This window comes from Puntigrus tetrazona, chromosome 11 (assembly GCF_018831695.1).
Source record: "Puntigrus tetrazona isolate hp1 chromosome 11, ASM1883169v1, whole genome shotgun sequence".
Classification (NCBI taxonomy): domain Eukaryota; kingdom Metazoa; phylum Chordata; class Actinopteri; order Cypriniformes; family Cyprinidae; genus Puntigrus; species Puntigrus tetrazona.
The window spans coordinates 22,705,784-22,732,984 of record NC_056709.1 but is presented as its reverse complement, the minus strand read 5'-3'; the positions used below and the strand labels follow the sequence as shown (position 1 = coordinate 22,732,984).

General features: G+C 38.3%; 1 protein-coding gene across 2 annotated transcripts in view; it reads left to right on the top strand.

Moving 5' to 3' along the window:
* The window catches only part of arhgef10la (Rho guanine nucleotide exchange factor (GEF) 10-like a), a 98,574-nt gene that overhangs the window by 53,548 nt on the left and 17,825 nt on the right, over positions 1-27,201 (top strand). For both annotated transcript variants that reach the window (XM_043252316.1, XM_043252317.1), the window contains 4 exons: positions 6,651-6,772; positions 20,092-20,178; positions 24,212-24,423; positions 25,408-25,565. In XM_043252316.1, the coding sequence (XP_043108251.1) occupies positions 6,651-6,772; positions 20,092-20,178; positions 24,212-24,423; positions 25,408-25,565 (579 nt within the window). The remainder of the gene's footprint in view (positions 1-6,650; positions 6,773-20,091; positions 20,179-24,211; positions 24,424-25,407; positions 25,566-27,201) is intronic.

The following is a 27,201-nucleotide window of genomic DNA, read 5'->3' as shown; positions in this document are numbered from 1 at the left end:
CACCTGTTTTGTGTTATACGCCCTGCTTTGAGGTATAACTTCTGTGTCGTATAACATGAACAGAAGCTGTTTTGTCTCTTATGAGGGCCATTAACAGGTTTCTGCAATGGATAACATATGCTTGTATCTATATAAAACAGGCTGTCTGAAAACAGTGTTTGCGATATTGTGGCAACATGCTGGGAACTCATGGGGCGTGAGATCGAGAGCTTTAGCATGACTGTGGATGAGTGTGTCCTGAGGGTTTCATTAATTATGAAGCTGCGGTTCAGAGAAAGAAAAAGCCCGAATCTTTTTCCAGATGCTCCCTTGTTGCATGTTCACAGGTGCACTGTTAATTAATATGTTTGACATGCAGGCTTTAAGGGTTCCTATCAGAAATGCCCAGTTTGTGAAGTAGTGAATTGGTTCAGGCACACTTTATATGAGTTACTTGAGTTAGTAGAAGTACGATGTAAGTACTGTGGTTATATTGTACTGCGGCGAGTACTGGTAAGGTTAGGGACAGGTTTGGTGGTATGGGTAGGTTTAAGGGTGGGTTTAGGTGTAAGGGATGGGACTGCTGTGTAAATATAAATTTAATTACAGAAATTACAGATGTAATTAAATTTTTTTTTATATATATATATATATATATATATATATATATATATATATATATATATATATATATATATATATATATATATATATATATATATATATATATATATATAAGTACAGTGTAAAAACATGTATGTACACAATAAGTGCATTGTACCAAATTATTAATTTAAATGCAAGTACATAGTAGTTAAGGCCACCAAAAGAAAAAGAAAGAAAAAGGAGACCATTGGTTCTACTATCACAGATTATTTTAGTATTGTCATAAATATATGCAGGTGCATATACTTGGATATTGTGATGGTGTTGTAAAAAAAAAAAAAAAAAGGACAACCTTTTTTGCAACCTTTCAGGAAAAAAAGCAATTCTTTGCTATATTTTACATTAGCAATGTAATTAGTACTCTACTATGAATCCCACCAAGTTAGTGTATTAAGCATTTTTCATTTATTCTAAAAGGCAGTAGCAATTTAAACAATATTGTATTTGTGAACTTGTGTTCTGTTCAAGAATGTGTCTTTTTACCAGTTCACTTTGACTTATTATAGAATTTTTCAGACCATCAGTCATCAAAGCTTGGTAAATGTTAGTCACATGGAGATTTACTTGAAATTTTACATAGCTGATTATTCACAAAAAACTCCCACAGATCACGTTTTCATGCCATTTTGTTTCATGTTTTGTCTTGGTGTAACAAAGTGTTTATAACCAAGGTGTTTTTAAAATGAGTCTTCATTAATGCCATTGTATTGTATATTCAGACTGACATGCCAGCATGCACAAACACAAGAGGCATGATTTATTGCATGAACCAGTCACAGCTGAACATCACCAGTCATATCCAATTTTATCACAGGGGCGGCATTGCCTCCTGTCACATGAGTTTCCCCCATTAGTTTTCATACTTTAGGGGATCTGTTAAAATTCAGTGGAAGGTGAGAGAGATGTAAGCTGTAACTTTGCAGTTACTCCTGCCTTCTGGTGTCGCATATATATATATATATATATATATATATATATATATATATATATATATATATATATATATATATATATATATATATATATATATATATATATATATATATAATTAGTAATTTACACTTTTTAATGTTGCAATATTGACATTTGTTTTATTTTTTGTTCTGTAAATCTTCTTCTAATCCACTATTCTGAGGAGTCACCTCTGAGGAAATGCCCCTGGCACCCAGGCATAAATATATATGAACACATGCCAAGATAAGCAGATTGGCTGATAGAAAGCTTGGAAATTGAAAGTTGCGAGATGTCAGGAGAGATACAAAGATCTCAAATTCTAAGGCAAATTCTATTTGTGTTCATCTACTCAATGTTCCTTGTAGTAAACAAAAAACAAGAGGATGTGACTGATAGCAAAGCATTGTACATTAAGCACAGAGAAGAAGGTGGGGGACCATTTGTAAACCTGTTGTTGAGATGGATCGCACTGAAGATAAACACTGTTTGTCAGTTGGAAGGAAAGGCAGTGGTAGTTTACCCCACTCGACCTGAATGACACGCACTCCATCTCCTCTCGCTCCTGATCTGTGATCACTGCTGCGCTCTGTCTGGCACGGCTACATAATGAGAAAAAAAGAGAACTTTTAGAACAATTCTGTGAAGTGCTAGGAGCCTTAACCTGTCTGTTCATTCACTGTACATCGTAGTAATCTAGCAACCAGGAATGTCATAGCAACTGTGATTTCTGTGATAACTGTGATAAACCACACACTGCACTGAGCCTTGGGTATATATTAATAGATTTTGACTTTTCTTTCTTAATCAACAGCATAATATAGAAATTAAAAAGCGTGTAATATTAGTTAATTAATTAGGAGCTAAGCCAATAATTTAGGAGCTAAGGTACACACACACACACACACACACGTATAATGTATGTATACGTTTGTGTTATATTCTTAGCCACTAAGCCATTGAGTTTTCTATTCTTCTGATGTGAATATGTTAAGGTATTAAGCCATACTGTTATACAGTCACAGAATAAAAAAGAGTACTTTATGATTTATAAATATTAAAATGAAATCAATAAACAATTGATCCCTAAAGTGCCAGACAGACATCCTGTGAACTCTTTTGATTCGACAATATCTTTGCTGCTTTTGTTGAAGTACTTATAGATCGGTCTTCTTTGTAATTAATCATCACAGTAGATTTAAAGCCCACCGCTGTCAGTTGATAATGCCGAAGCATAATTAATATTAAATCCCTATTATGTGATGCTTCTGTATATTTGCTAAGCTCCTTCTGAAAAAAAACAGTTTAGTCCACGAGTGGTTATTAGCTACTGTTGTAGATGACAAACAAGTTCGATGAAGTTCAGTGTATTGTTTTGGAGTACATAGCTGTTAATTAAAAATGGTGTATGCACATTTTTTTCCTAAATAGATGTGCCTGCGTGTGCTTTCACGGCTTGTGCACCTTTCTCAAAGAGTCAAGGCAACAAACCCCTGATGGAAGCATCTGTGTATAGTACCCAGTAAGGCTGAAACGGCTCAGCTATTCACAGCCTCACTGTGTGGTGGTTTTCTGGCCCATGCTGATGAATGTTTTCAATTATGTACTGAAGAGCAAATTGGATGTTTGAGGAAAAAGCAATAAAAGTGCACTAACAGTAAGGGTGCTGCAATTAGGTGGCCATGTGAACCTTACGAATAGTGCAATATATTATGTAAGTTGTGCAGTAGTACAAAAGGGATGCCATGCAAAACTAGTTTTAGGGTGTGGACATGTGCATTTGTGAAAATATCAACTACTACATAAAATAATTTGACCTTATTCTAAATGCTCTATACTTAACAAAAAACAAACGGCTAAAGCTAAATTGCAAAAAATAACATTGCCAGCTGAGCTTCACTTTAGTTTAACCCAGAACATTTGTTTATATACAAGAAATAAATTGACAGCCCCAATACCTATCAGTCATACACTTTTATCCGACAGTTTTGTGTGTGCGTGTGTGTATGCACACACTTTTTGCCTATATGCAGATTCGAATACATTTCACTTTTATTTTATCCCAGTTTCTCATCCAGTGTCTGTCTGCTGGAGATACCTGTTAGCCTCAAGCCTAAATCCTCTCTCCTGTCCATCATTCTCTCACTTTCTGCTTTTCCATTGTCTCTTTTTACTCTCCCGCTCTGACAGCGGCTATCAATGAGCAACCCCTGGTTAAACCCCAGCCTCCCTGATGAGGTGCACACTTGTTTGCTTATCCTTTGCTAAGCGGCTTGAGTTTTACGACACAACATGAATAGAACGATGGTTGCTGCATTGTTAATGAGGGAGTGAGCGGAGAGTGTTTGGCCGCTGAGTTTTGGCATGTTCCTCGCATTGTGTTAGCCGGGGTATTGGGAGCTTACGCCAACAGAATGCATTATGCCTGAATCATTAGCAGCGCTAGCCCTTGCTATGCAGAGGAGCAAGACAGGCCTCAACAACACTAATGCCTCATCTCGCTTGCCACTGCAGCATTTATTGAGAGCGAAACATCAATTATTGTGCATTATTAATTTATTTCAAAGGCTTGCACGTCAATGTTAGTGTGCTCCTAGTGAACCAGCGAAAGCTACCGGTTGTTCTTCTCTGCTGAGAGCTTGAGCATGTGTGTTTGGACAAACTTGGGTATGTCTGAAAAATGTTGCTGTGTTGGAAAAGTTGCTGAAACTGGGATGCTGACCTTTTCCGACAAACAAATCAGCAAAGATCACATTTCGCGCTGAACCATTGGCTAATTTAATAGCTAGCTTAAGTGTCGCAGTGCGTGACAGGTAAACAGCAAAAGAGATGACCCTTAAGTAGGGCTGACTGACAGCTAGAATTCAATTATAGTGATTTAGAAGTGAACTACGCTCCTCGCATCATCTTTCCAAAGGGCAAACTTGTGATGAGATCATAGCAGAACTGTATTATTTAATGAGAAGATCTGGAGAATTCGGTCCTGATTGCGAATGGAAAAGAGACGTGGTGGGTGGAAGGATTAGACGCTTTTGTAAGTTAGTAAAATTCGCTTTCATGCTTCACTGTGCTGTGAAATATAAACAGCTGCATCAAAAGAAAAACAGGTAGTATCTGTCAAGGCTCTGCTTTTAAATGACATTAGGGTCGTGCTTTTATTATATCTGTCTGACAGTCTAGAGGGTCAGGTTTTTTTTTTTTTTTTTTTTTTTTTTTACAAGATGCCTACCTGGATAACATTAACTTTCATGCAAAAATCTGTGTGCTGATGATTTACTTGATATTTCAGAAGAATGATAAAAAGCCTGGTGCAGTTATTACATGTTCCGATGGGACTAACTGCTACCCAGGTACCCAGTCAAACCTTGACCTGCTAGCCTGTGCAACTCATTGAAGCAGAAATAAATGTGAACAGTGAGAACATGTTGTTTTCTAAGGCAAGACTTGGAGTCTAGGGTACCGTCTGCGTTTTAAATATTATCTGACAAACCTTGCTAAAAAGTGTTTGTATATGATGTTTTTTCAACACAGTATGTGTAATTATGAAGCATTAACTTAACATATTAATTATAAATGAGAACAGGCTTGTATGTAGAAGCATTTTGTCAGAACAAATGGTAATTGCAAATTTTAGCTTCCTATTACTCACAGGAGGCCACATGTTAGCAGAATGCAAACACTAGTTGACCTAATCTTTTATTTTCAGTTTCTTCATGATCATTAGCTTACAAAAAGTAGCTGAGTCAGAAGTGTTGTTTGTGTCTGCAGCATTCGGTGGTTGAGAAAGATTAAACATACAAAAACAAATGTAGGAATGGAAAATATTATTGCAAACATCTCAATAACTGCATTTTAAATGCTATTTAAGTTATATCTGAACGTCATCTTTCAGTCTGTTTTCACAGATATGCAGAAATATTCCCTTAGAAAGGATCTCAACTTCTGCTTTCCCTTTGTCCTTCAAAAAATGTAATTACCTTTTAATACTTTTATAAATAATGCATAGATTTGCCTTAGCAGTAGGATCAACTTTGTATAAAATGATTAGATTAAGAATTCCCATTTCTGTACTTAAAGTATTGAAAGGGGATTATTGCAAGGTGTGTTCAGTTAAGTTTGTGTGTTTTTATCCATAATCTTACTGTACTTACAGGCAAAGAAGTCCCAGTCTGAGAAGTTTAGTAGAAGTAGAAGTGTCATAAGTCTGACCTTTTGAAGTACACCATTGATTGCATTGATTTTAGAGAGTTGGCTCCGTCGTAAGTGGAGGGAGAGCGGAAGCAAAAATCAAAGCGGTAACGCCTCTTAAGAGTCTGGACCACAAAGTGCTGATATACAGAGATATCGCACTCTGGCCATTTTGAAATCTGAAAGAAATCCTCCTGGAACCCTTGAGAAACAGTGAGACTAAACTCAAACTAATTGGCCCTTAAGTCTCCCGCTCTGACTTGCGCGTTGATATGGCTATGGTACATCGGCCGTCAAACTGTTCCACGTACCTTTCACACTGTGAAAACAAATGAGCTGGGTCCAATCTGACTGCATTTGTTTGTAGCCTATTTTTGTGGTTTCTGGGGCTAATTTTGAGTTGATGTGCTCACAAAGATGCAGGGGACCAGAAAAACATGACATTTTTATGCAAGAGTAAGATGGCCGTGATAGGTAATTACTGAATTGCTTTAATAGAGAACAGTTGCTGGCAGGCAAGTATTGTGGTTGGCAATTGTAAACACCTGTCAAAGTGGCTGAGAGGGAAGACCTAGGTGGCCCACGCCTCCAGAATTTAGACTTCATTAATTGAAACCTGGAGGTTGCTGCTTCACATGCTGAGACGGACACCTGCTGCAGAAATGAGACTTTTGAAGGCTCATTAGTCTGCTATACTGAAAATATCTTCAGAGAGTGCTCACCGGGAGCCTCAAACATCTTAACTACTGCCATACTTCAGTTTATATAATTAGATACACATATGAGATGTGATGTCACTCCACACTATCTGCTTGGGTAAGACAATGAATAATAAACTAACCCAAATATAACCTAATCTCTTGCAGGAGACGGAAACACACCAGGTTGGTTCTCTGCAGAGTATGATGGGAAGACAAAAGCTCCGTTTTGGTGTCCACTGCTGGCCTGTCGCATGCCAGTTTTCACCTCCAAAACCCAGGAATGGAAGGTGAGAGACTTTCAGTTTGAGGTCCAAAGGCTAGTCAGAAACTTGAGCAGAAGTTTACAGTTCCTTTCTCGAAGACAAAGTGCTTTGAGAAACTGCTGTATACCATACACTCGTTTTGTTAGCTAGGAAATTAAAGTACCGCAAAAGCAACCCTCACAGTCAGACCATGGGATGATCTTATAGGAGCATTGCCTGGATTGTAGAATTACGAGGTGACATGGAAGCTTTCCAGTCACACTAGTAGGAGAGCGAGGTTGTGGATCAATAGGAGCTGTTAAGAGCAGCAAGCTCCTCATATATCAAATAGTGAACTCGGGTAAGAGACAGACTAAAATGGCTTTAGAGTCAGTCAAAATGTCGAATGAAATCAATTTTACTGTCTGGAAGATGATATTTCCAACCAGATTTTAAGACATAATGAAGTTAGGCGTCTTACCTCTGAATGGTGAATCTAGGTGCCAGATTACCACAGTCACAATGTGAGGGTGTTATAAAGTGATCATGCAATTACGTTAATGACTGTGGGACACCCGAGAATAAATCAATCAGACTGCATTAAATTAAGCTCATTGCAACCCAATAGATGGGAAGTCAAGACTGTTGGTGAAACGGCTTGATCATACACTTTCTGCAACAGCTTGGAGCTCTGACAAACAGATAGACAGTATACTTTTTCCACATCATTGCTTTCCACAGCTGCTCAGGATTTTTTTTTTTTTTTTTTTTTTTTTAAATTGTGTTAAGCTTTCTCTTGGCTCAAACTCTATAGGGTGCCATTGCTTTGTGAAAACCTGCTGCAGTGTTTCAGTCACCTTTAACAAGAATTGCTGTCTTGTTTGGGTAAAATTTCTCGTGCTCTAAATTCAAGTTCTTTAAAAACCTACAAATATAGTTTTTGTGTTTTAAGTGTTCTTTACAGGTATGAAAAAGTCATAAATTCTTAAAAGGTGACATTATTGATTAATATGGAAATTATTTGGTCTGAAAATGACAGTATCCATCCATCTATCTATCTAATAGGGCTGTCAATATTTGAGTAAACAGTAAATCAATTCGATTCAGGATTTATAGATTTTCTTCTATAGCAATTTTTACCAATTCAGAACAATTCGATTCACGACGATTCACAATTAAGTCCAGTTTAAATAACTGTTCGATATTGCATTCTTTAAATACTGGATTATTTAAATACTACCACTAGATTTTTTTAAATGCTTTTGAAGGTGCAAATTACACAGCAGTCTTTAAATAAATAATAATGAAAAAATAATAATAATAATTCTCTGAACGGTAATGGGAAATCATAAAAAAATCATCTAAAAGTATCAATCGAAGAGCACAATCCTTGCAGCAAATATGTAAGATCGGAATGCTATCTAATGGTATTGTGAATTTGGTCTAGTTATGGATGGGTGGCTTGTACATCTGTCTAGTTGACAAAAAAGCAGTTTCTTGAAGAGGTGAGATGGGTTTAAAGTGAGTGACTAAGTCCTCCTGGCAAAGACATTTTCTGTCTTGTATGTCAGCATATATCCAGCCTTGCTCCTCAACTGCCACTACCACTGGGCAGCATGTGTTGGCCAGTTTCAAGGCCTACAAAACATCTTACTTTTAGGTTTTGGCAGCTGATGCGCTTGGCAGGACATTCATTGGTGCAGTGATCGGAAAGACCAAGATCAAAAGAGAAAAGCCGTTGGGGAACTTGCTCGTCTCCAATAATAAAATAGAAGTTCTGTAGCATCACACCATGAACAACTGATCTGCACACACACAGTTCTGCCATTTCTGTAAAAGCCTGGTGGGTGGACTTGTTAGGCGGGGGAGATAACTGTTATCAGGTCTTTCACTTCTGACGCGTTGGGGTCTCTGTCCCACCCCTAACCAGTCCACCAGGCAATATCTGACCCACTTCTGAGCCCTGCAAAAATCCTGTAATACAGCACAAACAGGCACTCATTGTTCCTGAAATGCAGTACTAAGTCAAGGGCTGTTCTGTTCAAATGCTTACACTTGAATTTATTGAGGCCTTATTGTATTATAAGGTAAAACCTTTCTTTTTTGAGCTCCATGTCAAATTATGTCATCTTAGCAAGTTAGATTCGTCTTCATGTTTGCATTCTTCAGCTTTCCATTTTGTCTTTTCATTCAGATGATTGTGAGATGTCCAGGTCATAAAAAGGGTGGAATGACACAGGCAATCAACACAAGCCTTGCGCTTCCTGTCCAACCTAATCCAAATGCATTGAGGACACAAAACTTGCATTCAGGCTAGCATGTGCTCTAACTGTGCAGAAGAGATTTCCTGGAGATTTGGAGTTTGGTTTTTATCACGTTTTCCAACAAGGTAACATTCACGTGGATGATACAGAAGCCTAAAAAACCCTCCACTGAAATTTTTACTTCAGCTGTACAATCTGTATGCTAGAAGTACTGAGAAGTATAAAGATGTCTCGTGGGAAGAGAAAGAAACAAAATCTGTTTCCCGATGAAGCATTAGGATGGAGAGAAGATGGCTCTTATTTGAGAGTGTTTTTTAATACCGTGGAGATTCCATACCGTGTGCTTTGAAGTGTGGGAAGACAAGCTGGAAAAAGGATTTTTTGGATGTATCAGGTTTGGCTGTTTTCCTTTTTTGGGATTAACACAAGGAGGGAAAAATGGAGAAATGTTTTCTAAATCTCTTTCATAGTACTTAAACCCATGTCATGGTTCTGTCCAATGAAGTGTATTTACTAGAAACTAGGGCCTTCTCTAGCTTATTCTTGTAGATATGTGCTCAGTATGCTTAACTTAGTTTGAACTGCAGTTTAAAAGCTGTTTTTGTCACTCATGGTTGTGTTTTGATTGTCAATAGCCACTCAGGTTTTTAAAAAGCAGCTTTTGGGCCTCAAGAAATAAGCTTAACGCATCACTGATCTTAAGCACAAAATGACGTTGGTTTATTTGTATGTAGATTCTTCCAATTTGCCGGCCATGTGTTGTGCCTGTGAAGTGTAGAATACATTTGCAAAACGTTTGTAAAGGGTTTTTGTATACTTTTGTGTTATTTTAAAAGCATTGTCACTGTAAGTTCAATTTACATAATCATAATTGTATTTCTTTTAGTAATTTTTTTAATTGATTCAAGGCAGATGAAAGACAAAAGAGAATCTACACTTTTTTTGGTACTTCCATAGTATATATGAAAGTATACTTTTATATTGTATATTATGGGTGTATGATTTACTGTTTTTAAGTGAGTGTGTGTATATATAGCTGCCACTGTGGTTGGTGGGAAAAAAATGAATTTGTATCCTACAAATGAGGTTTGATATTCAGTATGTAGAGTTTTGCTTGTTTTCTAGTAAGTTCTGACATGGTCTGGATGTACTGTCTATGTTCCATCAGTAGTGCATAGTTTCTTGAGAGTGAACCCGTTGTAGTCCATAACTAATATGATGGCTGCAGAACTCAATGATTGACTGTTGACTGATGACGAGATGGCATCTTTTGCTATAGTGAATGTGTGGATGGAGTCTATTTATAGCACAGTTTGGAGAGGGACTGATATATGACACCAATGACTTGAAGCTGTTACTGCAGGAAGAGAAAGAAAAAAAAAAAGATAAAACTTACATCTCAAGCTGTTGCTCAACACATGAGACCAAGACAGAAAGCACATGAAATATAGATCAGAAATGTCTTGGAGAAAGGTGCCCTTCCCCTTTACATGGCAGCCCTCTGTTGAATCAACTTTTTTCTCCTTTGTTTTTTTGTCAGCATGGATTTTTTTCCCATAAAATCAGACGAGGTTATGCCTTCCGCAATCTTTTCTGTGCATATATGAGGCTTGCGTTTTTTCCCCCCACTCTGCTTCCTTTCGATCCCTCTGTGAGTTCTGCATTTCATCTTCCTCCTCGTCTATGAAGAACAGACGCCACAGCATGGATTAAAAGCTTTTTTCCTTCACATCTCCGCTGGACTGCTGTGACACTTTTTCTCCTATGCTGCAATGTATCCTGCAAGCAAATACAAACACGTATACAGTACATTGAGCTGCATTTAAAACCCCCAACCCGACTTACATCTAAATCCAGGAGGCTTCATCGAGGCTTTGCTATTAATTGCTGATAGCTTAACCTCCTCTTCATCTGCCCCTTCATCTCCAAGGATCAGAGTAATTAATTAAGCGCCCTTTTGTTTTTTTGTTTTTTTACTCAAATAGCTTTGCCCTAGTCTGTCACTTCTTCATCTGCATAGTTCAAGCAGGGAGAATACATTGGGTCCTCAATGCATTTGGATTATGTTGGACAGGAAGTGCAAATCTGATGTCCTTTTGTCTGTCAAGATCACAGAGGACCTGTCACAAATGATATAAACTTGCTGTCTCGGTCAAGGCTGCAAATCGTTGCACTTAGCGGAAGCTCGCAGGATACAACTGGAGCTTGTCACTGTCCATTGTGAAGTTTGGTGACAGGATGCAAAAAAAAAAGTCGCAAAATCTTTTGTTCTGAGGGTGACTTTGGTCATGTCTGGTGTTTAACAGTGAAGCTTTCAAAAGCAGCAAGTGTCGCTCTTGACAGGAATGATATTTTGAACAGGCAACAGACCATTTCTAGCAAAAGAAACAGAAATTGACAGTTCATTTTGGAGTGAATCATCTCTGCATCTTCTCATCTTGCACATTCAGTAAACAAACAGATTTTAGGTTTATTTGAAATATGTATTAGTGGTTTTTGTCAATACAAGGAAAGTCAACTTTTTACCATTCAAAATATTCTTCAAGTATTTGTGTTCTGCAGAAAAAATTAAGTTGTACATGTTTGAAACAACATGAAACTGAATTTCATTGTATGGACGAAAACTAAAAAAAAAATTTCAAATAAACCTAAAATCTGTTTGTTTATTGGATATGCAAGAACTAGTGCCTTCAGTGTGAGTAACTTGACTTCAGTAACATTTACCTTGAAGTGTTCTGTCATTAATTACTCTCCCTCATGCCATTCCAAACCCGTGCTAACTGCATTTATCATCGGAACGCAAATGAAGATATTTTTGTAGCTGAGAGGTTGCAGATTTTATAGAAAAGTTCAGAAGATGATTGGTGGTCTTTTGGATTTGGACTGACATGAGGGTGTAATGAAATAAATTTCATTTTTGGGGTGCACTAACCCTTTAACCTTTAGTGTTCCACAGAAGTCTTATAGTTCAAGAACAACATGAGAGGGAGTAAAGGATGAAAGACTTTTGATTTTTAGATGAACAGTCCCTTTTATGTTTCCTCTACCACCTTGAGACTAGTCTTGTATGGTTTCATATGGCATTATCGCCAGAAGCTCCTTGACTGACTAACCATAGATATATAGTCATAACCATCCAAGTGGGCACTTGCGAGCAGTCGAGGGTTTTTCAGTGCACCACAGTATGCAGAAAACAGCCCGCTAGCACAGTGACATATCTGTTATGGGCTCGCCTCAGGGTTGTGACCAGGATTTACCACATTATTCTATGTGAATAGCCCATGGCAGCAAGGCTATCATAGCATCTGTGTGGAGATCTTGTTCTACGAAAGGCCAATTCGGTAATAAGCCAAGATCCCTTTCTGGCTTTGTGCTATAACCCATTTGTTTTCCCCTCCAGTCATGAGAGCCATATTAGATTGTAATGATATCTCAGGTGAACTTGAGATATCGCAAGGCCATCAGAAATGTTGTAAATAATGGACTTATTAGGAGATAAAGAAATGGAATGTGGTAAGCGACACTGAAAATGCCTTTTTACTCAGAGCACTGATGGTAAAATTATCTCTAATATATGAGGAGTATTAACAAATGGACAGAAATGATCTTGTTAAAGTGATAATTAACCTCCCAAAATTAAAATTTTGTCATCTTGTACTTGTACACCTTTGTGTTTTTTTTGGCCCTACATTGAGAGGACCCAATGTCCTTTTGGACCCTTACTGCCTTTCATTGAATGGACAACAGTGGAAACATTCTTCATAAAGGACAGGTTTGGAATAACATGAGACACATTTCAGTTTTGAAAAACTATACCTCTATTCTGTGCAGAATAATAATAGCAGTGGATGAGAGGGATGAGATGTTTCCTTAACCAAATGCCAGATTTTGCTGTTTGGCAGCACATAGGTTTGACGTGGTATATGTATTGTTGACTTTATCTAGCAGTAGAGGGCAGTGTGGATCTGTTCTTTCTCTGGAGGTGGCATTGCACCACAGTCTGAGAGCGAGGTCATCTGTAAAGGGGTTGATCTGTAGCTTTGACAGTTACGTGCTAATTATTGGAAATCATCAGTGCTCTAACGGAGCCTTTAAAACAAGCAGTCACTGTCTTGTCCTCCACCCCATTTCCTCACGCCCCCTCTGTTTTTACGGAGAAAGCCAAGGGCAGGGACTAATATAACCACAAGGAGCAAAGCTTAGTGGGCACAAAATGTGCTAATTTAAACGTCAACGCTTCCTGTGATATACTTTCAGTGGAATATAGGAACGTTTTGAGAGCAATAGTTTAATGAGAGGAAACAAAACAGCCTCAATCTTGGAGTTAATCTGGTATTCGCATTTCTCTGAATTGCCTTTTCTCAGCTAATTATGCTGTCAGTCTTCTTCAACCGATCACCCCACACGGGCCATTGCAAATTAAACAGCGGTCGCACATCAACATTAAAGCGCTCTGCATGCTCGCCGCAGTGTAAACTTGGCCTCCGCGGGGAACCCGAAGCGACCTGGATCATTGTGTCTTCTGCTTAAAAGTGGTTCATTAGCATTCCACCGCCATTAATGTGGATTCGTCTCCACGTTACCTGTCCCCCAAGGCTGATAAGGCAAAGTGTACTGGAATTGAAAGTGAAGCAGGAGATTTGGTTATCTAACGTTACCACTCCCTTGTCAGCACCTGATTAGTAGCTGTTTCTTGTAATTATTATGATCATTCCGAGAATTTTAAGCAGTTTTTCCGGGGGCACAGCTGTGCAGGATAAAGGGGTGTTTAAAAGTGGAGCTTAAAGCCTGGGATACGTTCCTTGAGCCAGCGTGGCAGCTTGGTGACTGCCTGCCGCTCAGCGCAGTAGGGATTTGAGGACCTTTTGTTCTGTGTTCCATGTCATCTGATCAAGGGGATTAAAGATACCCTCCCGTCACACCCCTCTGTGGTCCCTTGCAATGGCATCCTCCAATTAGATCCCGAGGGCTGCCGGAGATTGTGGTGGCTCACCACTTTTTCCTCGTGCACGCGTTCCGCTTGGTAGAGAGAGAAAGGCAGAGATAGATACGGAGACAGAGAGATTCAGAGGCTTTATATTCTCCAGACAACTCTTGGCTTCTACTCGTATTTTCAAACCCATTATTTGCAGGACAGTCCATCGCTTTCATCTCAACGACTCTGGGATTTTCGTGCCGTGTCAGAGAAGTTGTGCCAGGGGGGATGAAGAGACATGTTGGATTCTCATCGCATTAGCTGGATGCATCACCAAGTGCAGAGTGACTGAGCAGGACATAAGGAGGGAAATATCAATGCCCACATGAATATGAATGTTGTTTAGTGATGTCCTGCCAACGTCAGATGGTACTGTGGTACGCTGATATGCTAAATGACTCGCAATGCTATCCTGCCTAGTATTGATGGTGACTTTGCATTAGTTGTCACCAGAACCAGACTGTGTTGGTTAAAAACACACAATTTCAGAGTAGTACACCCACTAATTGATAACTTTGATAACTGATACTGACCATTTTAATGTTGTTATTTTACTCACTCTCATGTTGTTCCAAACCAGTTTACATTTTATAAATGCTTTAAAATTAAACATTCGGACTGAAATATTATGTAGGGAAACTGGGGCTGTCAAGCTCCAAAACAACCAGTAAGCACTATAAAGTCATATTTCCTTCTGAAGTCCACTGAAGCTATATGATACTCTACAGTGAGCTGTTAACCACTACAAATCATTGAGTCAGTCACTGTTTTGAACATAGGAACCAGATTTGGGAACCAGACTAGATTAAGTGATTCATTGAAAAGACTTGATTCACCGGAGTCATTTGACATCGCTGCAGTATATCCCTATATCCCTGTGCCAAAGAAAGCTAGGGCAGATATTGCGATTTTGCAATTTAAAAAAAAAATTTAAATTCAAATTATATTGCTTTTCTTAATGCTTTATAGTCCAAGTCTTCAGTTACTTCCTTTTATATGAAAAATAGTGGCAAAATTATACATTTAAAATATGAATTTTCAATGGAGGGGGAAAAATACAGGTTTGAACAAAATGAGAGAGAAAATAACAGGATTTTCTTTCTGAAGTGAACTGTTCTCTGCAATTTGTGTATGTCATTCAATAGCTCAGCCATATGTTTGACCACAGGCCATGATCCAGCTCATGAACCCGACACCAAGTAACTGGAGGGCTAACATTTGAGAGGTCCGACTGAAAACTTATACTTCTGCTCACATTACTCTAAATATTCTATGCAAAATGCATAACAGATAGCACAGCAGGTTGACACTTTGATCTTTGCTTATCTTGGTCCGTGAAATTTAAATGATTGGATTTCATCCAGCTCATGAAATCGTAACTCTTGCAGTTCATTTCAGCTTTGATCCTGTCGTCCATCTGTGTTAGAGTCACCAAGGCATATTGGAAAACAACTGGCAAACAGGGGCATTGTCACTGCCTATGAAACAGTGCAATTGTTTCAGAGGGAGGGACTTGGGCGATTTATACTAATTTAGTCGCATTGAGGGCTAAACTGCCACAACCTCTCTGGCGCTTCAGTCCTACAACCCTGTCACCAGTCCTTTTCCCCACGTGTATTGAATTCCTATAGGCTAATCCACTCCCATTTCCCTCTTCCTAATCCTGCGATGTAGCAGAATGCTAAATGTACTCATGTCAGCCTGGCATTATGCAGCTTTTCTCTGGGTTCCCGGTATCTGCAGCTCTCCTCCAAACCATGAGGATTAGCGGAAACGCTATGATACAGCATGAACCCTGGACTAGCACTGATTTAGCCGGTGTCAAACAAATACAAATGCAGTTTGCTTCTCAAGCTGCGATCAGGTTAGCATTGGCGCTTTGTTATTGACTCTCCATGCTTCTACCTTGAGGCTAAGAGTGAAGAAGTGGTAAAGAGGACCTTGAAGCCTGGCAATTATCAGTTAATAACCAACAGAAGAGTTCTATTAGTGTTTGTTAGCGTGTGGGAGCCGCCTGTGATGCTGTTGTCAGGAGGATTGGAGATTTCTTTCATCGCAGCAGAGTGCCGCTTTGCTGTAGTGACTCAGACTAGACTTTTTATTCAGTTTGTTGCACTCGGTTTTAAGTAAACTTTGTGGATTAAATGCTAACCATAGTTTATTTAACGGTAGTGTTGTAGTCGGTGGCACCTGCAAGGGGACTTTAATGTCAACACTTATCGGTCCCTGCAGCACCACTTCAAGTCGAACACACCAACACACCTGTCAACACGTATTGTTTCCCTTTTGTTCAAAGATGTCACATCTGAGTTACGAGCATTAGTGACAGAATCATCAGCCAAAGTTTGACGTTCAATGACAGCCCGGTCTCTGGGTCCTGCTACATTCCCAGTGCTTCCCCCATCGCACCCCTTTAGGCAGGGATTTCCAAGAAACGAAAGTGGAATTCAATGAAAAGAAAATTTACTTTCGCAGTCATCGACGACTACACGAGCAATAAGTTTTTAAGTGTAATAAGTTTTGAATATAACTTGATATGCTCCCAGAAATAATTAAAAGTAACGGCAGAAAATTTTTGTCTGCCATTTAGTCTGGATTTAGATATGCAACATGTATTGTGATAGTGCTACCCTAATATTTTAGGCCACTTTACTGGTCCCTTTCGGCCACCCCATTAAAAAAAAAAAAAAAAACTGGAGGTGCCACTGGTTATAGTATTTTAATGTGTGGTGGAGTTACGGATATACTGTGTATAGATACTGTATACCGTTTTTGTGTCATTAAAACCATTGTTAATTTGTCATATATTTTTATTGCTTAAAACATACTGATTAAACTGTCAATGGTAGAAACACTGAAAAAGACTTTGACTCAGGGATTTCATTAAAATAATTTTCTCAGATTTCATTTATTTCCACCATATTAGATTTGCAAAACCTACTTTTTAGAACTAGTATTAGTTTGTTTTTTCCTAATCTGCACCAAATTTTGTCTGCGTCATGTTCTTCCATATTTATGGATTAGCATAAACATAAGCATGCAGTTGAATATTAGGCAGAGCAAGTGTTTACAGAAAATGGTTTTCAATTCTAGGAATATTTCACAATATTATTGTAATAACTGTATTTTTGATCAAATGAAAGCCTCATGATTTTTAATTGTGAATTTGAGTTTTTATTATTGTTAAATATTGGTATCATTATTATAATCGTAATGCATAATGTATTTAGCCATTTCAAAGCTACACGTTTTTATGTGTTCAGACAACATGCTTAAAAGAAAAAAAATACTTAATTAACCACCTCTACAAGACATTTTATTTGAGATGCGGTCCCTTAATGAGTCATAAAGAGGGACCAACACTTGCATAATTACTTATTAACTCCGGGAGGGAGGTTGTATGTTCTCTTGTGTGGCGTTCATCACATCTAAAATGCATTGAACAAAGCACAGGTAGAGTAGGGATTTGATTACTGTCACATTACCTCAAAGCATTGAAAACCGACGGCTCCTGATGATAATAATTGAGTTGATTGGGGATTATTCCACATTTAAGGCCAGTGAACAAGTTTTCAGTGTTGCTTTTTGGTTGAAAACATTCAATATCTCCCTTGTTTTATATAAAATGCCTTTTAAAATATTCTCATGGTTGTGACACTATCATTGTGCATTTGATTACGTGATTAAATGTGGACATATTGCAGGCGGGATAGATTCTGTAAGGGAAGCTAATATGGGTTTCCTCCAGATGAGTTCATGGCCTATGGAAAGGATGCTCACCACCTGGAGCTGGCATACAGCCTGTCACCCAGAAGGGTGGGGTGGATACCATGTAGAGCAGTGGGTCACTGGGGCCAGCAGCTGTGTGGCCGCCCTCTTTCTTCATCAACAAATCTCTCTTTAATTAGCTCACCTAGTGCCCTTTCCCCAGACGAGCAGCAAAACACAAGTCTTCCATCAAATCTCTCTACGATCGTTCTCCTTCTCCCTTTGGGATCTCCTGCATTGCACCTGCATCGGAGCGAGAGGCTTAGTGGAATAAGGCATCATGATGCTAATTAAATGTCCTTTCAGGTTATTTAGTCCTTTGGAGTTAAACCACTGATAACATGGACTGGGTATGAATGATGGACACTTATGATTAATATAACAGGGCTTACCCAGAACTCTTAAAGGGACTGTTCACTCAAAAAACTTTTTTAAAAAGTTTTAATTTTGGTGACCATTTACTTTCATATATATATATATATATATATATATATATATATATATATATATATATATATATATATATATATATATATATATATATTAGTAATTATAATAATAATATAATAATAATATAAATATATATGCATAAGCATGTACATGTTAGTTATGTTTTTCTTTTCTTTTACTATCTATTTGTAGCTTCATTTTAATGTATTTTTGTCTAAATATTTTTTCTTTAACATTCCATATTCGTTTTAACAAAGTGCAAAGTAATACAAATGTATTGAAATGTATTTGTTCTTCATCAATCGAATGTGCTGAGTAAACCGAAGTTGATGTTGACAATACCATATAATTTTGAATTCTACAGTATTTTAAAGTAAAAACCAGAAGCTAAATATACTCTTAGCATCTTATGCGTTTGATTTTACCCATACTGTATAATAAGTGTATTAGCATAGACCCATAGGTATTAAAGTAACCCTTCATTCTGACAGACTATTATGAGGTGCCACAGGTCACAAAGCACGTCTGAAATTCTATACATAAAAAGAAGCATTCAGGATGGACAAGATTAAGTCCATTTTCAGAAGTAGTATATTACCTCTGCAGTCGAACAGGAAGTCTTGTGAGGTGCCATTCAAGAACCCAGAATAAATGTGTTGCTGGGGAATCATGTAGCAAGTGTCTTAGACCCAGAGGGACTGTGGCTCAAGCAGATATTCAGGCAAATGCACTTGCTATTCATTGGAGAATGGACAAAGACAAAGCAATCTCCACCTGTGAAGATTGCCTGTGCTCCTCACTGAGCAACAGTGTTCTCAAGTGACTCAGAAAGCCACAGTCTGTCCCTTCCCTCCACCAGCCGAGCTTTGCTGCCCGCAGGCTGCCATATGTGCTCCTGCCATGACTGCCATTTAATTACAAATTAGACATTTTTTGTCACCACAGATGGATGAATGATTAAAAAAATGGGGTAAATGGTAGATATGCGAGAGGAAAGGAAACTGCGTGGTAATGAAAAAAGAAGGGAGTGGTTCGGAGAAGGGAGAGGCAGAGCTCTCGGCTGATTGAAATTGTCATTTCGCCAGCATTATTTTGAACCTGTTTATGATTGCACTTTGAAAATGTGGGGAAAATGGGAAATGACTGCTGGAAATAGCTAGCGGTTGATGCCCAGTTTCCACTGGGGGCAACATGAAAGATATTCAATTCTCACAGATACCAAACTCCTCCTCTCTTACCCTAATTAAATTAGATGTGCTTTCTGCCATCTCTCTCAGCCTTAATTCTCACATTAAATATAAACATTCCCAAACAGCGGCTGTTTGTGGTCCGTTAATATGGCGTGATATCACCAACATTATGGTCGCCGTAAATATGCCACCCACCACTTGAAGTGAGCCACACTGCTTCATTGTAATCGGAAAATCTTATTTTCTTTTCCGCTAAACATTCTTAAAATGATATATATATATTTTTTTTTTTTTACGTTTAAAATACATTTCGTACTAAGTATACTAGCATATTTATTGACACATCATACTGACATATCAGCGCTACCTTTGTGCAATTAAAGTGTATTGAGTACATAATGAGTTAGTTTAGCAGACTTTAAGTACATCAGTTTAGTCTATAAGTACAAGTGCCGGGTATTTTTTTAATTATTATAATTATCTAAATGTATTTGTAGTACAATTAGCACAAAATGAATGTATTTTAGTATATTTATTTTTTACGACTTGCACTGCCATCAACTGTCCCTGAGAATCTAAAACTATGATCTTGGTGTTTTTTGAACAGTGTCTGAACTATAGCAACAACTTCAGTTGTTTTAAAAATGCTGACTCTGATTATTTTTTATATTTCATAATTGCATTAAATTAACATGGTTTTTATTTTATTTTTCATAGCTGGAGGCTGCTCTTCACAATCCTGTTCAATGTGCTTTACTTGGTTTCTCAGCTGCAAGTACTTCACTTCCTCAAGGCTACCTTTGGGTAAGTAGAAACAGAAGCACATAAAATATACATATTATTATTATACACACAAAGTGAAACGGTGACATCAGCGATCGAAGATACTTTAATTATTGCTCCTCACTATTAAATTCCATTTATGCAAAACAGGTCTTAATTTTGAGCATTGTTTAAAACTGCCAAGCATTAATTTACTGTTAAGTAAATTGTGGACGTGAGCTCAATTCTGCAAAGACCTTTTCTTTTTCAAAATAAAACAGGTTTTAATAACAAGCCCTGTGAAATCACCTTTAAAAGTTTCACACAGTAGTCTTGTTCTCCTCCCTCCTCTGGTGCAGTGGGCAATTTATCACATAATCCCCCAAAGCAGGGGGATAAATCCAATTCAAGCCTTGGTTGGACACAAAAGGACGCCCTTGCCTGTGTCTTTGAGTTAATTGTTTTTGTGGGTATTCTAAAGAGCACTGAGGGTGGACTTGGGTGGATTTAAAAGATACGAGACATTCACTAGAAAATTATATCTGGCCGGATTAGGACATCGTTCTGGTGCCAGAAATCCTCAGCATCGCATATCCAAAATATAATTTTCTCGACATCTGATCCTAAATCTAAATCTCACTCTGCAGCTTAAATCATAGGGGTCACTTTTTAAATAATATCGCAGTGCATCCATTTAGTCTCAATGGGGCTGCCAGTGTTTCTCATTAAATGTGTTAAAATGCTATTATGCCGCACTCGTAAACTTATTGTCTGTGCTCGGAACTGAGTTTTGTGTTTCTGCCTCTTTTTCGGATATCGAAATGTATGTTGGCTTGGTCTGCTGCATCCTGTGATGAAATGCAGTCAAACAGGCATTGTAATGGTTTTGGGGAAGAAATAGTTATTTGATTTAACAAAGTTAAAACTGAAAAATACACTCAGATCCTTTTTTAATGCATTTTTAGAAAGCGAGCTAGCATCACTACTTTACTTTGTTGAGTTGTGGCTGTGAAAAAAAATCATTATTTATTAGTTTTTGAAGGACTGAGGAAAAATTATCATTGATCCAACTCATATTTCCATAGTTTTACAGTCATTTTTCTCCACATATGTCTGTTATTGTGTTTGCAGCTATTTCAGATGAACCTGAAGACTGTTAAAGTTGGCTATAATAAGCTGCGATGTAGACCTGACTTTACAAAAGTCTAGCTGTGCAAACCTATGTAGCAGGGTTAAAGAAACCCCTAAAGCAATCAACACATCTTCTGCTTATAGCAGGTGTCATTTTCTCAGTGAATTCGGCTGGACTGAGAGATGTGAGAAGAGGGGAAATGATTCAGTCTTTTGCTACTTCCCAACTTATAAGTCGGCGATCGCACATCATCATATCACAACAGGCAGTTTTCACTGCTAGCGTTCCAAATGAGCAGTGACAGTAATCAGATCACTCTAAGAGAGGCTGCTGAGATTTTTCTCAAAGGCTCAGATCAAAATAATGACATTGTCTCTAATCAGTCCAGGACAGTAAGCTAGCCAGTCATCCACCAAATTCACTCTTCCTTTGCCTCTTCACTTCCGAGGCTGAGGCTTATTTATTGATTGTGTGTGTGTGTGTTCTTCATGGGATTTTATTTATTTATTTGGTTAGTGATGATAAAAATAAGTAGTTGCTTTTTTATTGTTTGCCAATGGCATGTTTTTGGTGTAAAATGTTGTTTACAGAGCAGTATTTCAAAAAACAGTTTGTAAATTATATATGCCTTTTGGGGCTGCTAGTAGCAGAAGTAGTATTTCCAACATTTATTTTGGAATATTATTCATTTTGCAATATGTTTCATGGGATGTTTCATTGAATTTAGAATTGGAATGACATGAATTTAAATTGTAGAAAATTTTAAATTGCATTTTTTGTCTTAACATTTATAGAAATTCGACAAAGACTTTTGGAAAATTAAAAATTATTCTATTAAAGTATTTTGTCCTTTAGCCTGAATAGATGTATGGATGGATATACATATGTTTTGTGTATGATCATTTGTTATTTATGAATGAAATAATTAAGATTACATTATTATAATTATATGAATTTTCATCTTTCACCTAATTTTACTTCCGTAAGTTCCATTTAAACAACACATTAAGAATTTTAAATGTAAAAAATCTATTCCGAATAGTGCATACAGAATAATTTTCACAGTTTTCTCTTCCCTAACTATACATCCAAAAAAATCTACCACATTTGGTAAAGGATGTCAAAGGCAAATGTTTGAATATGTCCAGTGTGTACAAATAGACAGATGAAGTCTTTGTCCCCAGACTACCTTTGCTCCCTTTAGGCTCTTAGTCAATTTCAGCCTAATTAATGCTCTGTTGTCCAGAGCTTTGGCTCTGAGGCTGGTCTTCACGGCTTTCCGGCCAAAAAAAGAGATGCGTCCAGGGCACGATTCCAGATATCCACTCCTCCAAACAAGTACTGATGAGTTTGTCAGGGAACTGTAATTCTACCTAGTCTGTGAAGGAATTGATTCGAAACAGGACGGGCAGATCATCGTCAAGTTTGCGAACATGGATTTGCGCCTGTGTGAGAAAGCGAAAGAACAAGGGCCCGCTTGAGGTTTGTGGCTGAGTAGCTAAAACGCAGAGAGGTTCAGTTTTTTTTTTTTTCTCGAGCTTCTTTCCCGAAGATAAGCCCTTCCTATCTCCCACTGCGCTGCCGCAACAGGCCGTTATTTGCTCTGCCTTGCTCTTCCCATCCCACGAGACCTTGGCCATCCAGATTGTATGCTGCGATACAAATCAGACAAATGATTGCATGCAAATTAGAGGGGAACTGTAAGGCTAAAGACTATATTTAGCCCTGCCATTTTGCTCACATAACATGACTCTAAATGAGAATTAATTTCTGCTGTCCGGCAGCATCCCTCCCATTTTGCTGTTGTTTTCACGTTCTTTGGTTGAGATTACACTTCACTTGGCCAGCCCGAGTCACTCAGTGTCCTGAGGTAATCATAAATGATGGCGCCTAAACAAGGACTGCTTATAATGAGGCCAGCAGACTCTGTAATACTCTTTCCCTTTATCTCCCTCAGTTAAACCACCACTCGGAGGCTTTTTTTGTATGGATTTTGTAATTGGAGCAGTTTAGTGCCGCACAAGGAGAGATGAGCCAATTTGTGTGGTGGGCATGATGGGATGCTGATCAGTTCGTTTAATTTCTAATAGCGAGCGGGTTGCTTTCATTGCATTATGCATGAACGCGTAACCGTGAGAGAAGAGCAGGGTGCGAAGACAAACACTATTTTTCACAAACTGGGGAATTATTAATTTATGATGCAATGCAATCCAAATGTGTTACAAGAGTCTGCATTTTCAAGCAACTCCCTAGGAAAATGAATGGGTGCAGAATCTAGATCAATTCTTGAGGCAAGGCACCACAGGATGGATTTATGAGCAGCACTGTGCTGAAGTCTTATTCTGTCAACTACATGTAATTTCACCAAGGATTGAGTTTGTCATCTCAGTCTCTGTCTTAAGAAGGCGATCAATCATCAACCCAAAGGAAACCCTCCATTGTCAAACAGCTCAGCGGCTTTCAAAAGACATCTCTCCACCCCACCTTTTCCTCTGCTTCAGCGATGAAAAGATCCCTGGAGTTTCAAAAAAGATGTTTGAAGTTATCGAGCTGATGCTGGGAATGCATTAGGGGTGATAGAGTATGAATTTTAGAGACTTTATCAAGCGAAAGACTATGGGTTAGATTTTTACGAGATGTATGATTTTAACTTTGCCGCTATTGTGGAATTGAAATTGACAGGAATAAAATAACAGGGCTGGGAAACATTCAAATACACAGGAAGTGAAAGAGTTTTCTGCCTTTTGAAATTTCCTCTGCGTGGTTCTCGGCACTGGAAGTGAAAGCACAAAGCCAAGGGAGTGGTTGAAGGTGGCAGAAAAAAAAAAAGCCCTTCCCTTCCTCTATTATTTTCTTTCTCTACCTGTACAGTCACGGATGTGAGAGAGCGGTTTTGGTTGGATGACTACCTATAATAGCGCTGTCCTTGCTCTGTTTTTGCAGGTAGCGGGTGGAGGTGATTCCACTCAAGGCCAGGTGGACATCTTCTCCTTGAACAGACCCACACCTCGGCCTGTAAAATCCCTCCAGATGGGAGCTCGAGTGAGGTGTTTGGAGTATGTGCCTGAGCCCACCCCTTCAGAGGACACCGAAGCCGGTTCTCACAACACCACGGGAGTTGGAAATACTATCTGTGTGGGACTTGATGACGGCAGGTAATATGTACAAGCAAAAAAGTCTAATATATACACTGAGAAAAGCAGTTGTCACTTTGAACTTGCTAGCAATTAGTGTAGACATCAAGTAACACATTGAATTAAGCATGATTTTTTACAGTGTAGACTGTGACTATTTAATAATGTATTGTGTTCCTCATTTTAAAATATCGGAGTACCTGTTAGGTACTACAAAGCCAACTGAAGGTAGCTCTGAGGAAACTAGATTCACCCAAGCCTTCAGTATCAAAGTTATTGATGCTGCTTTGGTTCTATGTAAATGAAGTGCCTCATCAATGTTTCCTTTATTTTCCTGTCAGCTCACTTGGCCATGGGAACCAAGCAGTAGCCAAGACTAATAGCCTAATAGCTGTTTGTTTTGAGCATATGTCTAGCAATAGGGGTAACGAGAAAGGTAAAAGCCTTTTAATCAGATGAAGGTGCCATTACAGACACTGCAGTGCGCACAGGGATAAGAAATGGGTGACGAATATCTTCGTAAGTTTAGTGACTCATTTAATGGAAAAACAATTTTAATATGTAAAAAGAATAAAAGACATCTGACTTCATTAATTTCCTAACATTTTACATATGCAGTCACGTCAATGCTGTCTTTTGTGGTATATGTGCGTCTTTGTAGTATTAAAATAGGAAAAGTTCACCACTTTGTTAAAAACTTTTGGGTAGATATGTGGAGTTTTTGGGAAGAAGGTGCAGTAATTTTGGCAGAAATTAAACAATTTTCTCCTCTTAACATTACTGTGATTTTCTGAGTAAGATAAATCATTTATGAAGGTTGAGAAGAACAATAGGTATTCTGAGATATTCTTTATGCAAATGAAAAGGGCTGATTAGCTACAGAGAATAGAATTTCTCCTTTAAAAAAAGCATTTCACGATATCAAGGCAAGTGGGAATGAGGCTTTAGTTTTCCTTTCTTCATTTTAGGGTTATGCTTATGTCTTTCAATGTTTATTTCCTAAAGCATTCTGGTCTACGGCAGTATGGACACAGCCGCCCAATGCCTTGTGACTCTCTGTAACCCCGAGGGCTGTCCAGTTCTGTGTCTCAAACATTCTGGAAACTTCCTATTCGCTGGCCTGCGGGATGGAACGCTGATGGTGTACGAGAGACATCGCAGAGGTACAAGTTACATAACTCTTGATTCCTCATTATATTGTATCATGTTGCCTTCAAGTATACCTGAGAAGCACATACTTTCAAGTAGGTTTCCAGCTGTCACGCAAGTTTTCTGTTTCCACAGACCTTCTAATGCCCCCGTTCAGATATCATAAGTGAATTCAATGCCCCATAATTTGCGTGAGGCTCCATATAGTTGTTTTTCTTTTGCTTTTATGCATTATGCCAAACAAAGCCTATTTATTCTATGTACATTGCTCGTGTTTGTTTAGGATTTTGGATAATCACTTCGGATTTAAACGTCTGTTATTTCTATCCTATTAGGCTTGTTTTTTTCTCTTTATCACATTAACACAGAAATGGACAGTTATATTCAGTATGTTTTCTCTTTCCTTTTTCTCACTAATGGGATTAAACACTAAATGGGTGGGATAATTAAGAAGGGTAATTATTAGTATGTCCCCAAATGAAAGGGACTCAATAGAGTGAAAGGGTAATCAAATCAAATTAATAGTGCAAATGAATCTGATTGTGCCCGTGTTCAATTTGCTCTTTCATCAACCTTCTATTCAAACATTCAGGGATGTTATTTTTCGGTCCCTCCTCTGTTAGCTGAATGCCTCAGCAAGTATGTGAAAGATATTAGTTCTGTCATGTATTCCAAATGCATTCGGAGATGAGACAGGGGTGATAAGATTGTTCTGGGTATGTATTAGTTAGATGGAAGGCCAATGGATTCGGGATTACCTTGAAAGCAATTTATGATTTCACAAGTCTGTCCTCTGCCCGCGCCTGCGCCTTATTCATTTGCAGCGCGTAAGTGTGGGCTAATGACAACAGAAGACGAGCAGGCATGCAGAACTCTTGCATTCGGAGACATGATAGATAGCGAGGGACTGCGTTGTGTGTGTGTACGTGTATGTTGGGGGTGGTGCAAGGCGGACAACCCTGGCACAATGGGTTTATCACAATGCACTACTTACCTGGGTGTCAACAAGAAATTACCTGCAGTGAAGTGGAAAGTAAGATTAATTATGCTGATGTGCAATGTGGCGATTGAATATTACTATTCATATAGTGGAAAGAAATGAATTACAAGCAGAAATATTCCCTGGGAATGTATTTCTTTGATTTTATTTATTTAATAAATTTTACAAATTATTCTGAGGGGCAATAAGTTGCCCTCAAAAGAGTTAATATTGTAATAAACACTGGGGTCTCACATGAGATTAATCAGAAAGCTTTTTGAAACGTATGAGCAGGCCGAAATTGCTTGGGGGGAGATTTTGTTTTTTTTCCTTCGCGTTTTTTCCTAGCTACATTAAAAAGGCAGGATCATTTTGTTGTGTTTAATCAACAGTTTGCAGAATTTATAAGGATAATAATGAGGTGTCTGACTTTCCGTAGAAAATACGTAAATATATTACACCCAGAAGCAATAAGCTCTCATTTGAATGAGACTGCATCTCTCCTTCTTCCACTTTATTACTTTTGGAGCAATAAAGTAAAGACTGCATCTGCAGATGCTTTGAGTGTCCAGATAAGTCCTCTCCGCCTCGAAGGTCCTCGCTAGGCTTTGCAAGAGGCAAATCTGAGGCAGCCCTCGTTTGAGTATGAGGGGTTACAGAGTGGCTGAGGG